The sequence below is a fragment of the Cololabis saira genome, chromosome 12 (assembly GCF_033807715.1).
Source record: "Cololabis saira isolate AMF1-May2022 chromosome 12, fColSai1.1, whole genome shotgun sequence".
Classification (NCBI taxonomy): Eukaryota; Metazoa; Chordata; class Actinopteri; order Beloniformes; family Belonidae; genus Cololabis; species Cololabis saira.
This window is the reverse complement of record NC_084598.1, coordinates 32412500-32428799: the sequence shown is the minus strand read 5'-3', so window position 1 is coordinate 32428799 and position 16300 is coordinate 32412500. Positions and strand designations below refer to the sequence as shown.

Here is a 16300-nt window from a genome sequence, read left to right as displayed (position 1 = left end):
TAAACACACTCCAGTCTTGGAGGACAAATATGGGTGGATGTGTTCAGAGCACACGTACAAAGTGTAGTAAATAGTTAATCCTGCAGGACATGAGTCCTTTAATACGTTTTAAAGATGCCATAAACTTAAAAAAAAAAAAATTTGGATAGGAATTTCAAAAAACGAATGAAAAAAAGGGTTCTTGTGCACATATATAAACACGCCATAAGGATTGAATGTCTCTCGCTCGGCCCATGAGGTCCCGGCCGTCCTCTTATCTGTGAAGTTCCCGCCAGGTCCAGCTGTTTGGACAACACTCCCAGCCCTGTCCTTCCTGGGTGTCCCTACTTTCCCTTTTCTCAAACCCCCTCGGGACATTTAGGCCCTCCTCCAGCACTGAAGAAGAGGCTCGGCTGTACTCGTCCTCTCTGCGTTTTTTTTTTTCTTCTCAAAAATAAGCTGGAAGATCAGCCTGGACAGCTAAGAGACCTGCACACATCCTGGGGATTGAGGAATGTCTCCTCTCCTCCCAGATCCATCACACTGCGCGAATCCTCCGTGTAACTGAGCGCGTTGTACGTCTTTGCCTGACGTGGACGCAGATCAGCAAAGGATCCTTCTGCCCAGATGAGAGACTGGACTGAGCCTGAGATGAGCTTTCCGGCAGGGGGGTTTCTGTCCCACTCAGACGGGTACTGCTCCACCGAGCAGTTCCAGTACTATGGTGAGTCCACAGACGCTCGTGCTGCCGCTTCCTCCTGTTCGCCTCCTTCTTCAGGTGATTTCTGTGAGTAAAATCACACATTATATTATCAGTAAAATATATGGAAACAGAATCCTCAAAAAAGTAGACGGATATTCTTGTAGAAGAAATCTGTTTCTGCCGTATCGTCTTCCTTGTGATGGATTTGGATGAAGCTTTGTGAATTTTTTGCATCCGTTTTAACACTTGAGATAAATTTCTCGGTCAGTGTGCAAAGAATTGAAGATTTTACTAAAATTTAAAGCCCAAACAGACCGCAATATTTCCAGAGTCGGTGTCTTGAAATTAATTTACCTCACCTTTTCAAGTAAAAGAAATGTTCCTGGTGTGACATCATTAGTGTTAAGATTTTTACCAATGATTAATTTATTAACTATTAAACCACCATGTTTTGAGTCATAAAACAAATTATGCTCATGTACACGTAGGCTACAATGAGTATTTATGGTACGTGTATTTCAAACACATATTCCAAACTCAAACTGTTGTATTTGTATGTAAACTTTTTAGTTTCTTAGTATTTTGTTTCAAAATATGTCTTTTGTACTTTAGAAATGTTAAAGTCCTCTCTGAGATGCGTATGGGGAGGAAAAGCCCAGCCTCTGAATCGATGTTCAGAACGTCCCTGGCAGATCACGAGGAAACCGTTCCAGCGCGCTCACAAGCGTTTCATTGACTTAGCAAACAGTTGCAACATGTTTTGCCATTTCAGTTAAGTTTTTCTATTTTATTGAAGTCCAGTTGTAATTGTTTCGCAAAACAGGATGTTTACATGAGATAGATATGAATGTTTAGGTAACGTTTAGCTGAATATTTTTAGGCTAAAGCTAGCTGTTCAGTGGATGTAAAGAAAACAACCAAAAAACAAGTGTTTCATGTTTTTTTTCACAACATCGTTGGCTGAAGAAATGAAACACAAGGAAGAAATGTGCTAAGCTACTGTGAGAAAGAATTCAACGCGTGGCAATTAAACGGGTATTGGATGTGGGCGGGGTTTAGGTGGTACGCACAAACAGCATAATCTGGCACCATTTGATAAAATAAGACAAGATGAGGCGTCCCGCTGGTGTGTTTACCTGACTACTTTCTAATTAAGACACAAAGAGAAACTGTAGCTAAAACTAAGTTTCACTGACTTTCAGCACATATAGCTTGCTAACATCTGACGTATTTTGGCGTTGCCACAGGTATCTCTGAACCACAAACATTTACATGAAATACATTTCTCTAGCATACTAAAACTAGTGATTAAAAAGTGTGATGTTCATTAATAAAATACATTTTTAATTTGCTAATTATTTTTTGTCTGAATTTTTTTTTGTAATCTTTAAAAGTTGCTGTACGATTCCGTTAGCATCCACCACCTTGCTCAGGTGTAGTTCTGTTGAGTTTGAGCATAAATTACTAAAGTCCTGGAAATATTTTGCTTTGAACTTCATCTTCAGAGTTCTTGGAAAAAAAACCCCACTTTATGACAACAGTTTTTTCTGCCTACCTTCCCCCATCCACATGCAGCTCGCCGACCCTCCATCAACTGAGTTTCTCTGTAAAGATGTCGGTCAAAAAAGCGGGATGATTGCGTTTTATAGTGTTGCCTGTTGAAACCAGTCGAGAAGCTGCTGCGGGTTCGGCTGTCTGGGCAGACGCCATGTTTACCAAACGTCTGTCTTTTTGGACCAAAGTTGGGTTATACCCTGGATATTTATAGGATGACACACACACACACACACAATCACTTCTTGGGTTAATTAAGGGTCAGTCCCAATACACCCCCTAGTCCTACTTTTCAGCCCTACACCTATATTTTGCGCGTTCCCGTGAGGGTATTGGTGTCCCAATTCCTCTTTGCATGTAGGGGTAGTGGGTATAACGAGGGGTAGGGGGTATGAATCTAGCCCTTGAGAGCGAAGGATTTCAGATGCTGACTCGCCGACCGAGGGCTAGAGAAAATTTCCCAGAATGCTTTACGTCATCATTTGCAGACTGAATCAAACAAAAAAACATGGCGGACATTTCTAATTTTTAGTGAATAAAATCCATATTTTGAATTAGTTTCTGCATAAAAATGCGTTTTGATTACATTTCTAGCGAGAAATATATATTTTACTTTCATAATATTCACTCAGTGAATGTACATAATCACTTGCCCGTTGTTGCAAAGTTTTTTCAGATCTTGCCAGAATAATGGCTGATTTATGGTTCCGCGTTACACCAACGCAGAGCCTACGCCGTAGGTTACGCTGTAGGCTCTGTGCGATTTAATGCAGAACTATAAATCGACGGCGGCTCTTCTCATCCCCGAAAACATCGGAGCAAATTTCTTAACAGGCGTTATTTTGATAAACTGAGCCCAGGTTGGGGATCTTAATGGTTACTTTTACGCCTGAAAAAATATTAAAACTTAATAAAGTGGCATATTAACAGCGCTACAGCGGAAATTAAAACAGCTTTTAGCTCTCGGCTTCCTGATATGGTGTGACGTATGTGCAAACGTAACTACACAGTCTAACTTCACGTACCTGAACGTAAACCATGCAGTGACGTAGCAAGTGGTGTCCCAATCCCTAGGGAAGATTAGCTACGTGTATCATATACATACGTGTATGTATATGATTATGTGTGTGTGTGTATGTGAAAATCTCCCTTTTGACAGATTCAGTGCTGCCACCGCGACACCAGAACCAACAATTCAGTTCTGTGTAACGCTTGATGTCAACTATATTCAACATGAACGGATAGCAGCTCTTTCTGCATGGATATGAGAAACATTTATTTCGTGTAGTGTTTAATAAATTCCTCTGTTGCAGACACTTCATTTTAAATGTTTCAATTACACGGCCTATTTCTTTAACAGATTGCCCCTCCCCCTTTAACATCTTTGCTTAATCAGCGTTTTAGTTTACCCCAAAAGTGACACGGGCTAACTTAAACAATGGTCAGTTGTACATTATTGTATTGTTTCCCAACAAGAATGTGCAGCGGCTTCCTTCTGTGTGCAACACAGCCTCATCTCATTCACCGTGACAGCTGAAGAAGTGATGTTAAGCCTTTATTTACTGTCTTCAAGAAGTCGGTGACATTGGAAAAAACAGTTCCTGAGGAGCCTCAGCCGGCCTGCTGCAGTCGCTGCACGCAGTGAGGCCGAGCTTGCAGAAGAGGAGCTATTTATACTGAATCGTTTCGTCAACAAATTGTCCCTGTTGTTGGAGGGGGAGCCATGGGGGGTAGTTTGCTAGTGTCACTTGGCTCCCTGGCGTGCGTGGGATGGAAGGGAGGCTGAGGAGTGTTTAGATAGTGTTTGAATGGTTTACAAACAGTTCGAACCGCAGCTCTGTCACACGCCAAGAAAGCAAAAAAAAAAAAAAATAGCCCCTTCCCCTCTTAACCCATCGCCGGCATAGTCTGGTTCAGACAGAAAACATCTGGACACCCAACAAAAGAGGGGAAAGAAAAGTACTAAGAGGGATTAATAACAAAAGAGCAGTGGTGAAGGACGTCAGCCCCATCCAGGACAGCCGGTTAGCCAAATAGAGATTTGCTGCTGGAAAAGGGAATTTTTTTGATTATGAAATAATGCAAATAGAGGAACCTTCCTGATGCCTGTTTCCTGATGTCACCGTCAGCCTTTTTGAGTCAAAGCGGACCAATTTATACGTTTTATTGTTCTGTACGTCGATGTGAATTAACTCACTGAACCAAGTTCTACCAGTGCTAAGCCAGGGGTCGGCAACCCAAAATGTTTTAGCCATATTGGACCAAAAACACAAAAAACTAATATTTCTGGAGCCGCAGAAAATGAAAAGTCTTGTATAAGCCTTAGAATGAAGGCAACACATGCTGCATGTTTCTATATTAGTTATAACTGGGGGAAGATTTTTTTTTCATTATGCACTTCGAGAAAAAAGTCGAAATGTCGAGAAAAAAGTTGAAATGTCGAGAAAAAAGTCGAATTGTCAAAATTAAAAAGGAAAGAAAAAAGGGAAAAAAAGGAAAAAAGAAGAAAAAAGAAGAAAAAAAGAAAAAATAAATAAAAGAGAAAAAAAAGGAAAAAAAGAGAAAAAAAGGGAAAAAAAAAAGAAACGAAAAAAAAAGGATAAAAAAAGGTCAAACATTTTTCAAAAAGCTCCAGGAGCCACTAGGGCGGCGCTAAAGAGCCGCATGCGGCTCTAGAGCCGCGGGTTGCCGACCCCTGTGCTAAGCTAATCCAATGAGCTTCTCAATGCTGATCATCTCATCCAACTTTCTGATCAGAATTCATATTAGAGGCCCAAGTTGTTGTTTTGTTTTTAAACAGAGGTCAGTGATAATTTCCCACATCAATCGTGGCCGTGTCCATGGATACCCAGTGGTCATGGGCCGGTAAGCTCACCTGATCCAAGCACCCGGGCCGACCGAGGACGGTGAGGGTCGTGGCTGTATGCGTGCGTGGGTTCAGAATCAAAAAAATGAATTCAACCGAATTGGATTTTTTTAAGTATGTGGCACCCATGTGGCCCAGTAAAATCCCGTATCCATCCATTCATCTATCCATCCAGTACCTATACCCTATTCCTCCTATCCAAGGTCACATGGGTCTCCTGGGAGCTATCCCAGCATTTATTTTATGCAAAAGGAAGAGGTACTGGTTAAATAATATCATACCATTATGGAAATAGTGGACAACCCCATATAGGACCTTTTTTCCAGTTGATTCATCACCCAGATGGGTCCTTCACACTAGACTAGATGAGAGACTGGCCCAGTAATCCATTCATCGTGTTTATCTCTCCTCAGTCCATCCCAAGCACTAAAAGTTTTGGTTGAAGCAGTAGGAGTTTTGATTGAAACTGTTTTTGAAAAAAGAAAAGAAATGATCTGTGGTTTTTCTCCACACATAAACCTCCAACTGACTGGACCTGCAATTACCCTGAGAGTTGATTATGTTGTAATAAAGCTTGTTCACTTGTGAAAGTGGGGTTCATTTATTTTCTCATTACCTTGAGAAAATGTTAAAGTTATAAATGAGAGCCAATGAATAAATAAAAATGTATTCATCGTCCCTCCCTCCACCCAACCACCCATTTGAAGTGAATTGAATTCACTTAAATTAAACTGAATAATAATTTATTAGTCTGCAAAGGGAAATTAGATTATCACCGTCTAGATTACTTGGTGGAAAAGGGGGAACAGAAAGCCGTGATACGTAACGTTTTGACATGAAAAAGTTTTTTCACAAAGAAACTAATTTATTGTGTTGTCGCCAAACTATGTCCATCTTGTTAGTGTCTTTCTGATATTAAACTGCGATTTTACAATTTATTGTACAATCTTGTTAAACCTTGCATATTCTGTAGATTTATTAAATTAAACCTTTTGGAAAGATAATTTTAAAGACCCTTTTATTTTTAAGTTTTTGACAGTAGCATACCAGATATGTTTTTAATTGCTGATGCATGTTTGTTGATTTTTAAAAGGCGCCAGATAATAGCTCATTTTATACACAACTGAGGTGATGCAATGCCTAGTAGTGCTTATGTCACAGGGGTGGTTCAAGTCCCCAATTAAATACTTTCGAGGGTGAGCAGCGCTTAGTAACCCACAACAAAAAGCAGGGGTGCAGCAACAAACATTTATTGTGCAAAAGACGGTTATAAAATCAGGGGTGGGGGAGTCACTAAAAATAGAACTGTTTCTAAAATGGCCAATCCATAAAAGGTTAAAAAAGGTTAAAGATGGACAGTCTCAGTCTTTCTGGGCTCACTGTCCTCCAGTGCCCTCTCAGTGCCCCCTCCCTGTTGGCCCACGCCAACAGGGATCCCCGGTCCGAGTTCGCCGGGGGCTCCCCAACCACCTGGGCCCCCCATGGGCCTCTGTACGTCAGTTCCTCCTCCTCAGCTCTGCCCATTCTCCGTCCAGCCACCACAGTCCATCCACTCTTGTTCATCAACTGTCGTTTGAATGTCTGCCTTGAATATATAAGGGGAAGGAAACCCTCCCCTCGTTCACCATTGGTCTAGGGGGGCCAGCCTGCAGTGGTTTATTGGCCACTGCAGCTGTCTGTCAGGATTCAGTTGATTGTGTTCAGCTGTGTCTAATCAACTCAAACAAAAGGTAATTGCATGCCAACTCAAAAACAGAAGAAGTTACATTTCAAACAATAATAACTAGACAAAGCAACAAAACATGCATGCAAATAAAATGTTACACTAAAATTCCAAAACAATAAAACGATTAAACACAGCCTGACACTCAGCATGACACTTAAGTGTGTTTATAATTACTGTCCAGTCCTGGTGTTATAAATGCTGCATAATGAAAGGTATTTATTGACTAAGTTGGACATCACTGAAGGCCTAAGTGTGAAATGCACGGCTTGCCACTGCAGGCGTTTGAACCACTCATTTTTGAAAAATGAGGGATTCAAACTGCTTAAAGTAGCTGACTCGTAAATACTTTACCAAAAAAAAAGATGTACTGTTAAAAATTCAGCAGACGGCTTAAAGTTAATTCAGCTGTCGGAGTGCAATTCAATCTTTCCCTTTAATGAGCTTGAAGGAAAGATTTTCTACACAAACCAGCTTTCTAGAAAGTTGTAATACTGAACAGAATGTAAATAATAAGACGGAAAAAAACTGGCAAAACATGAAAACTGACAGACAAAACTCAGTTATTGAAACAACTACAATCATTCAAGATTTTTTTTCTGGCCCCATTTCTGCATTGATAACGACGGTACTCTGCTATGCTAGTTTTTAATAACGTGACGGACAGCTTTAAACTCAATTTTAGTAATCTCTTTAAAATATTATCACCCTCAGCAAAATGTATAGTCTTTTTTATTTTTTTCATTTTACGATGGAGATAAAATAGAAATCATGATTTTATTTTTAAAAAATCGTGATATGATATTTTTGCCGTATCGCCCACCTCTACTGAGAACTATAATATAACAAAGTTAAAAAAAAGAAGCTAAGTTAAGATAGTTGCCGTGGTTAAAATGACCTGAGATCATCACCAGTACACTGGGATGCTGTGTTTGTTGCCGGGCAACGACTGACATCACACGCAGCCCCAGAGGGTAACAAGGGTGAGATCCCTCAGTAGCTAACATTCACGAGAACTTGCATCCAGTGCAACATTTGGGTGCAGAGATCCTTGTCAGTCGCATCTCCGTGACGACGCCGTCTTCTATCAACAGACGAGACAAGAACTTTAAACTTTAAACCTGAAAAATTATGTCACCAATTTACATTGACCTTTTCGAGATGCAGATAACATCAGAAATGATCTCGTTCCTAGACTCTTTGATGAGACACTGCTCATCAATTCTTCTGGGCTACAGGTTGGTTTCCTAGACAACGTAATTTTCAGCCACCTTGTTTGTACGTCTTCAGATGAATAAAACCAGCATAAATTAACTAAACTGCATGCTGAACTACATGCTCCCCCCACTTCTGTTTCCATCTTCGGCGGTAGTTGGGTGGGCTCCCGGTTTCACGTGGTCCCGGTGGTCCCGGTGGTCCCGCTGGTCCTGGTCCAGCTGCGCTTTCATGGACTGCCAGTGGCCACACGTGTTTCCTCGGGGGAGACACAACTGACGCCGAAGCGCACTCTGAGAAGTTCCAGGGCGTCCCGGCTCCGGCCCGTTGGGACGGCCACGAGGGGCTGAATGGATCAAGCGGTTGAAAAAGAAAGAAAAGAAAAAGGGAATCAATAAACCGTATGGAACCAGGCGCCTTCAGCTGCATCCTGTTGCTGCAGACTCACAGAGTTCACGAGGTCTCATTCTCAGCATTTATTACATCCCCTAAGAACTGTAAAAAGAGCGAAAAAAGTCACGTAAAGTCCGTCCTGTGACGCTTTTGGACTTTGACCGGCGTCATTGCGAGTTTTGAAAGTCCAGTAAAGATTCAGGCACACCAGCACGACCAGTTCCACTCCGCCGCTTCATTTCGACCTTGAACTTGTGTGTGAAACTTCCTTGGTTTATTTGCGTCGACCCCTTCTAGGAAACCAAAAAGACAAAAACGGGAAAAAAAAACTAAATTTCAATAACAATAAAACATTTACAAGTTGCACTTTGGATTATGGCATGTTTTCTTTTAACCTTTCTGCAAGACCTCTGATCTTTAAATCTTTAAATAAGGCAAAACATATGAGGTGACTCTTCCATTTCCTTATTTTTTAAATAAAAACTTCAGCCATTTACCGCTACAAGTGATAAATGTTTTGTTTTCAGTAATTGTATTTGAACGGAGTAGCTGTTACATTTCGTGGGGACTATTTTCAGCAGCGGACTGATACAAAGTTGTTGCCGCTAATTTCATTTCAAGATGCTGCTGATTCAAAAAAAAAAAAAATCTTTTTAAATTTGGTTCTTTCAAGGAAAACCGAAGCCAACATGAGCTCAAATTTTGCATTTAACGATAAAGGGTTTATTCAAAATTGTGTTATTCGGTGGGTTAATTTATCCATTTATATTCTAATTCCCTGCAGAACAACGACAAAGTTGTTTTTTTTTTTCTTTCTCTCAGGAAATCTCTCTTCTTCCCTTTCAGACATGCTGGCCGACCCTCTGGGCTATTCCCTGCAGGACCCTGACCTCCAGCTGCTCCCTCACAGCCAACAACAGTACATCCCGGCAAATCTGCCCTTCTCCCTCTACAGCTCTCCGCCCTCCTCCACTTCCTCCCCTTCCTCTTCCTCTTCCTCCTCTCAGTTCTGCCATCCTCCGTACCAGTACAGCCCCGTGTGCCTGGAGCCCTGCGGGCCCGGCCCGGAGCCCCTCTGCGGGGGCCTGGCCCCGGGCTTCGGGGGGGTGGAGCTGCCGCTCGGCCGGAGGTCTCGGCTGGGGATGGGAGGGAAGGGCCGGGGGCAGGACGAGCTGTGTGTCGTGTGTGGAGATAAAGCATCAGGGTATCATTACAACGCCCTCACCTGCGAGGGGTGTAAAGGTAGCACTTTGATCACTTCTACTCTATCGATTTATTGATTTATTTATATATATATATATATATATATATATGTATGTATGTATGTATGTATGTATGTATGTATGTATGTATGTATGTATATAAATACATGTATATAAATAAATATGTATATATGTATATATATATATATATATATATATATATATATATATATATATATATATATATATATATATATATATATATATATATATATATATATGTATATGTATGTATGTATATATGTATGTGGGTCAATGACGAATAAGGATTTTCAACAGGTCAATTTTTTGAGTTTTTTGTCAAGATAAATTGGCACTAGCCTTAAAAAAGGTCATGTGGTGCAACCATGATTCATATTAAAATAGATTAATTTTCTTAACATCTTGACATCTTTTTTTTTTTTTTACAAGTTTCAGTTTTATACAAAAATGGTTGTTTTTTTAATGGTCGCGCCACATGATATTTCATAAAATGGACATCAGTCAAACTTTGTTTGTATATTATGATGGAAATATAAATACAAATGTGTTGCAATCTGACACACTACAAGACAGTTCTGAAATCATGCCAGATAGAAGAAGATTGATTTAAATACATTTAGAGTGATTTTAAAAAAAGTTTTCAAAACAGGAGTCCTTGTCGGACGGTCGCACCACATGACATTATGACGGTTAAAACAACAACAAAATCCCAAAAAATCTGTTTTTCAGAAAATATAGGCGTCACGTCATTGACCCATGTATGTATATGCATATGTATGTATGTATGTATATATATATATATATATATATATATATATATATATATATATATATATATATATATATACATATGTATGTGCATATATGTATGTATGTATATATATATATGTATATATGTATATATATATATGTATATATGTATATATATATATATATATATATATATATATATATATATATATATATATATATATATGTATATTATCTATATTTCTTTTTAAATTTTCACTGATTTCACTGAATCTTTAAGTTACAGACGGTCGTTCTTTGTTTCTCATGAAGGGTTCTTCAGGCGTAGCGTGACTAAAAAGGCCGTGTATCACTGCAAGACCGGCGGCGGCTGTGAGATGGACATGTACATGAGGAGAAAGTGCCAAGACTGCCGGCTGAGGAAGTGTCGCGCCGTAGGGATGCTGGCCGAGTGTAAGGCACATCTGGTTTAAATACATGAAAGTAACCGTTTAACATTGCGTAATCAGGGAAATGCCTCGCGGGACTCCTAAAACCATACATATTTCTTACTCTGCTGCGTCGAAAATGTGTCTGTCCTCCCCGCAGGCCTTCTGACTGAGGTGCAGTGCCAATCCAAGCGGCTGAGGAAGGGAGGTAAAGGCCGAGCGCAGGAGGAGGAGGAGAACACGGGCAGCAGGAGAGTCAGCTCCACCAGCAGGCTCCCCGCGCAGGTACCACACAGCTGGACCCACGCACAGCTGGACCCACGAACAGCTGGACCCACGCACAGCTGGACCCACGCACAGCTGGACCCACGCACAGCTGGACCCACGCACAGCTGGACGGGCCGCTGCCATCGGTCCCGCTTACGAGCTTCAACCTTTCAGTCTGAAACTTTAGTCCAGAGAGATGAAAAACTGGCATTTTAACACACGATCACCGTCCAGAAATAGATTTAGGCTCGTTTCACCGCTAAATCTTGTTTTGCGAGGCACTTTGGCTTCAAATGTGCCACAGAAATAAAAGTTGATTTGGTAGAAAATGGTTCTTGGACAAATCCAACATGACCACAAAGGAGTTTTGTTCAGGATCTGTGACAAATGACAATTTTACAGCCCAAGTTGGAACAAGTAATGGTAATAAAAATAAATAATAATGAAAGTGCTGATTTGTTTAACCCGTCAACCCAGATTTTATTCCCAATAGAACCCAGAAAGCAAATCAAATAGTGAAAGTGGTCAAATCTTAAGGTCGTCTTAACCATCGCCCTGGTCGTATCTGAGTTTTTAACAGTCTGCAGCTGCAAGTTCTTGTCTGAATAGGTTTGGATGGGACCAGATCTTACTTTAAAACCCCGTAGATACTGATGTTTCTCCCCAGATGAGATGGAGGTTTTGAAACTAGTTTCTGGATGGTATTTCTGTTGTTTAACCCAGGAGATGTGGCATTGAGGTGGTTTCCAAAACTCATTTCAAATGTCGATTCATCTCGCTACAGTTCAATGTTTGGGCTGCGTTTCTGGGTCATGTTTACACATGGCCTCCTCGAAGCGTGACTGACCTTTAACCTGCATTCGTGGATGATGTAACGATCTGCAGATGACAGATGTCTGTCTGACTGTGTTCTTAGACTTTTTGAGCCCAAGTAGTGATGTCCAATAAAGAATCATGACTGTTTTTTCAATACAGGGCCCAAAGATGATATTTATAATACTATTTATAATACTGTACGTTAACTTTGTGGTTTTCCTTTGTTCAGACAAGGATCCGTAGTTCTTACCTTCAAACTTTTACTGACAGTTTCAGCGGAACTTCCACCTTCCTCAGAGATTGTCACATGGTGGAAAGTGACACCACATCAGCTGTTGTTACTATGAGGGCGTGACCAACCTGTCAGGTTTGACAGGTCGGTCACGCCCCCCGCTGTCCTCCCGCCGCTCCAAGAGGCTGGTCCATGTGTGAGAGCATGTACGCTCCCTCATCTCTGTTCATAGTTTCCACCACGTGACACTCTGAGGAAGGCGGAAGTTTATGGAGCCAAATCAAGGCCAAAAGTTTTGCTAATTTGAAAATAAAATTGTAATCGAAAAACTAAGATTTGAAAAAAAATCTGAAACTGAAAAAAAAGATCTGAAACTGAAAAAAAATAAGTTCATGATCAAAACTTGAATTTTCAGGTTCAAATCTTAGTTTTTCAATTACAATTTTATTTTCAAATTAGCAAAACTTTTGGCCTTGATTTGGCTCCATAGAAGTTCCGCCGAAACTGTCAGTAAAAGTTTGAAGGTAAGAACTACGGATCCTTGTCTGAACAAAAGAAAACCACAAAGCTATAAATCTGAAGACATAATGAACACAATACAACTATTTACGTTAAAGGAGCATGAGGCAGGATTGAGGCAGGATTTATGAAAACAATTCGTATATGTTTTAAGTTTTCTAGTAATAATGTCAGATGAAGCGTGTGCTGCAAAATGTGCTGCAATTGTGACCGGAATTTCCTGCGCTGTTCTGCGGATATGACGTCAAATGACGCTGCATGCGCATTCTCCCCGTTCTCCCGTGCCGGCTTCACTGTTGGCTGCAGTACCCCCGACGGCCGTCGTGGTGAAGGGTGGCGCTAGAGAGTCTCATTTCTTAAAAGGAGCCTCATGCTCCTTTAAGCCATGTCCCCTGCATACAGAAATTTCTCCAGATTCCTGGAATCTGTAGGTGATATCATGAAATATATTTAAAGTCTTTCCAACTTTAGATTGAGGAGCATTATTCTGATATAGTTTCACTATTTATAGATTCATTTATTCTCGGTCTATCTTTAGTTCAGAGTCTCTAAAATGCTCTTTTTACACCCAATAATGTCACTTCTAGATGTTCACGCGGGTGTTTGTTTTACTGCAGCTTTTTTCCTGCAGCCCGAGTCACCACTTTGAGAGTTGATATGCTTTCAGAGTGAGTTGTTTTGCCACCAGGAAGTTGTGTTATAACCTCGGACTCTGCCTAAACCTGGCGTTGTGTTTCCCCCCCGCTGCTCCAGACCCGGCCCGCCAGTCTGACCCGGGAGCAGAAGTACATCGTGGACACGATGGTGGAGGCTCACCGCCTGTACCGGGGTCAGGACGGCAGCAGCTACACGGTGGGTCAGACGCTCGAGGACGTGTACGCCCTGCCCAGCAGCTCCGTGCTGCCCTCATGCCGTGTCTTCCGTCGGCAGCTTTTTGACTGGCCGTGCTCGGAGGACGGGGAGGGCCTGAGCGACGCCGTGATGCCCCACCTGCAGAAGCTGCTGCAGTTCGCCAGGACGGTCCCAGGTATGGCAGAAAATAGGAACTATCACATATGGACCAATCAGGAGAAGGGGCGTGGCTAATTTGCACCAATTATGTTCAAGTACTCAAAACTAAGTCCGATGACACCACCCACGAGTCTTTACGTCAAACCATTCAAAAGTTATGGCAGAAAGTAGGAACTATCAAATATGGACCAATCAGATGAAGGGGGTGGGCCGCTTTTTGGCATCTATCGTCGCCACGGTAACGCTTTTGACTGAGAAAAGTAATGTGCATCGTCGCAGGATCTAGACACACATTTTGATGTATAACACACCTGGGTGCACGTTACGGTTCGGGCCGCATTAACGGCCGAAGAAATGGCATAAATTGCGTCAAAATTACACGATTAATTCAAAATGGCCGACTTCCTGTTCGGTTTCGGCCATGGCACCAAGAGACTTTTCTTTAAGTTGCGACATGATACAGGTGTGTATCGACTTTCGTGCATGTACGTCAAACCGTATGTTGGGGCTTAAGGCACGAAGTTTTCTAGGGGGCGCTGTTGAGCCATTAGGCCACGGCCATTAATGCAAACCTTTAAATATCAAATTTTTCGCCAGGCCTGGCTTGCGTGCAAAATTTGGTGACTTTTAGGGCACGTTTAGGGGGAAAAAAGGCCCTCATTTCGTCGGAAGAAAAACAACGAGAACAACTCCTACAGATACAATAGGCCCAGGGCCTTCGCACTGTAAGTGCTCGGGCCCTAATCAAACTGCTTGATTTTAAACTTTTAAAGTCTCACAAATTGAATTAAAACACTTCAACTTTTACTTTTAACAGTTGTCTAAATTATACTTTTTTGTATCTCTATGAATACATTGGGTCATGTTATTTTTTTTAAGAATTATTGTTTAAAGTAGAAAAGTATTTTCATAATGTTTGATTATGGGTCTCAGAATCAATGATGATACGTCAGGAATTAAAGAGTTAAAACCTGTGAACTTCACTTTTAAAGCTCTCATGTTGAACTTTTAACGCTAGAAATGACAAATTTAATGAAGTCGGATGAAAAAGGACGCAAACTAGAAACATTGCTTTGCTTGTATTGCTCACAGTGAGGTAAAACCTCAATAATTCATTTCAAAAGGTAAAGCCCTACGAGTTTAAAGTGCAAACAACAGCGTGATATGCAACTGTGTAACAAAACAGCTTTTAAAAGCAGTAAATATCAAGAGCTTAAACAATATTCACAGTATTTTTGCAGAGATGCATCTGCGTGAGCGTGACCAAGGACAGATGGAGCTAAATCAGTAATAAAGATCCTTCAGTCTCCACTGGGTCTCATTGCACCGGGTCATTTTATACTGGAGGAGAAAAAATGAAACTAATCTAAAATGCAGAATCGGTGTTTGAAGACGAAGTACCTGAATACTTCTGTAGTTTTAAGAGAAAACGCAGCAGCCAGGTTTTAGCGAGCGCGTGGTTTGCTGATCTGCAGGCGTGTGTTGAGACATTGGGAATGATCTTAGAGAAGAAACTGCTGCGTCACTCATCTGGAAACGGTCATTACTAACAGTAATGACCGTTTGTCATGTTGCAGTGGACAGGGCTGAAGTATTCACAAGCTGAAATCGTTCATGACCGATGCTCGTCCTCCAGGAAGTTCATCCAAGGTCATTCAGAGCTCAGAAAGGTCATAAAGCGCTCCGTAAGCTTCAGTTTGCAAATCAAATGTTGAAAGTTTATGATTGTAGGACTAGAAGCCTGAAAAGTGCAGCTTGTTTCTTTTCTTTTCTTTTCTTTTCTTTTCTTTTCTTTTCTTTTCTTTTCTTTTCTTTGATAAATCCCATCACAACTTCAAGGTAAAAGGTGTAAAGGTCGATTTCATTTGTTTTCATGGTAAAAATAAAAACAAAACAACCATTTTGGAGACTGAACTCAGCTGTAATATTCATGATACGGAAGGTAAATGTCATATATATTTATACTCTTATATTTATACTCTTGTGTCTGTGTGCACGTGTTTTTAATATATTAAATAGTATACATTAATCCATTCAGACATAATGTGTTGCTTAAAGATTTGTCTTCTACAACGTGAAGGTTTTCTGCTTATGAGTGGGGACCGTCATGTGTTGTAATACCAGTTTCTCCCACTAGAGGTGCTCTTCGTCGTGTTTCACACAGACTGTATAAAAAGAACTGGACAACTCGCCCGTGACGTCACGTATAGGTTTTCTGAAAAGTGCTTTTGAACTCCCTTTTTGTTTCTCTGCACAATACTGGCAGTAGCTGACGCCATCTAACCCCAGTTAATTTAATTAAAAAAAGGGTAAATGGGAGGAACAAACAGGCAGAGAAGCTGGTCCTATATTAGCTTGGCTGGCTGCCTTTTTTTTTTTTTTTTTTTTTAAATATTACTTGTTAATCTGAATAGTAATCATGATAATGAAGTTATCATTATATTATAAATATAGTAAAGGCGGGGGGGCGGGGCCGGGCTGGATTGGCTCTGTGGGGCCATGGCAGGGCCCTGGGTGGTGGTCAGGGGCAGGTATGGGAGAACCCCATCTCTCTCACTCTCAAAAAAAGGGGGGGGGACAAATAAATAAATAAATAATAA

The 16300-nt window shown here is 41.0% G+C and overlaps 1 protein-coding gene across 2 annotated transcripts in view; it reads left to right on the top strand.

The window, feature by feature from the left end:
* Positions 1–378: 378 nt before the first annotated feature.
* The window catches only part of nr1h5 (nuclear receptor subfamily 1, group H, member 5), a 20845-nt gene continuing 4923 nt past the window's right edge, over positions 379–16300 (top strand). The window contains exons 1-6 of one of the 2 annotated variants that reach the window (XM_061736622.1): positions 379–703; positions 9280–9675; positions 10740–10880; positions 11016–11140; positions 13443–13541; positions 13620–13716. In XM_061736622.1, coding sequence (XP_061592606.1) covers positions 607–703; positions 9280–9675; positions 10740–10880; positions 11016–11140; positions 13443–13541; positions 13620–13716 — 955 coding nt within the window. In that variant the 5' untranslated portion in view covers positions 379–606. Of the gene's footprint in view, positions 704–9279; positions 9676–10739; positions 10881–11015; positions 11141–13442; positions 13717–16300 lie in introns of both variants that reach the window. The other variant, XM_061736620.1, reaches the window with a different exon arrangement.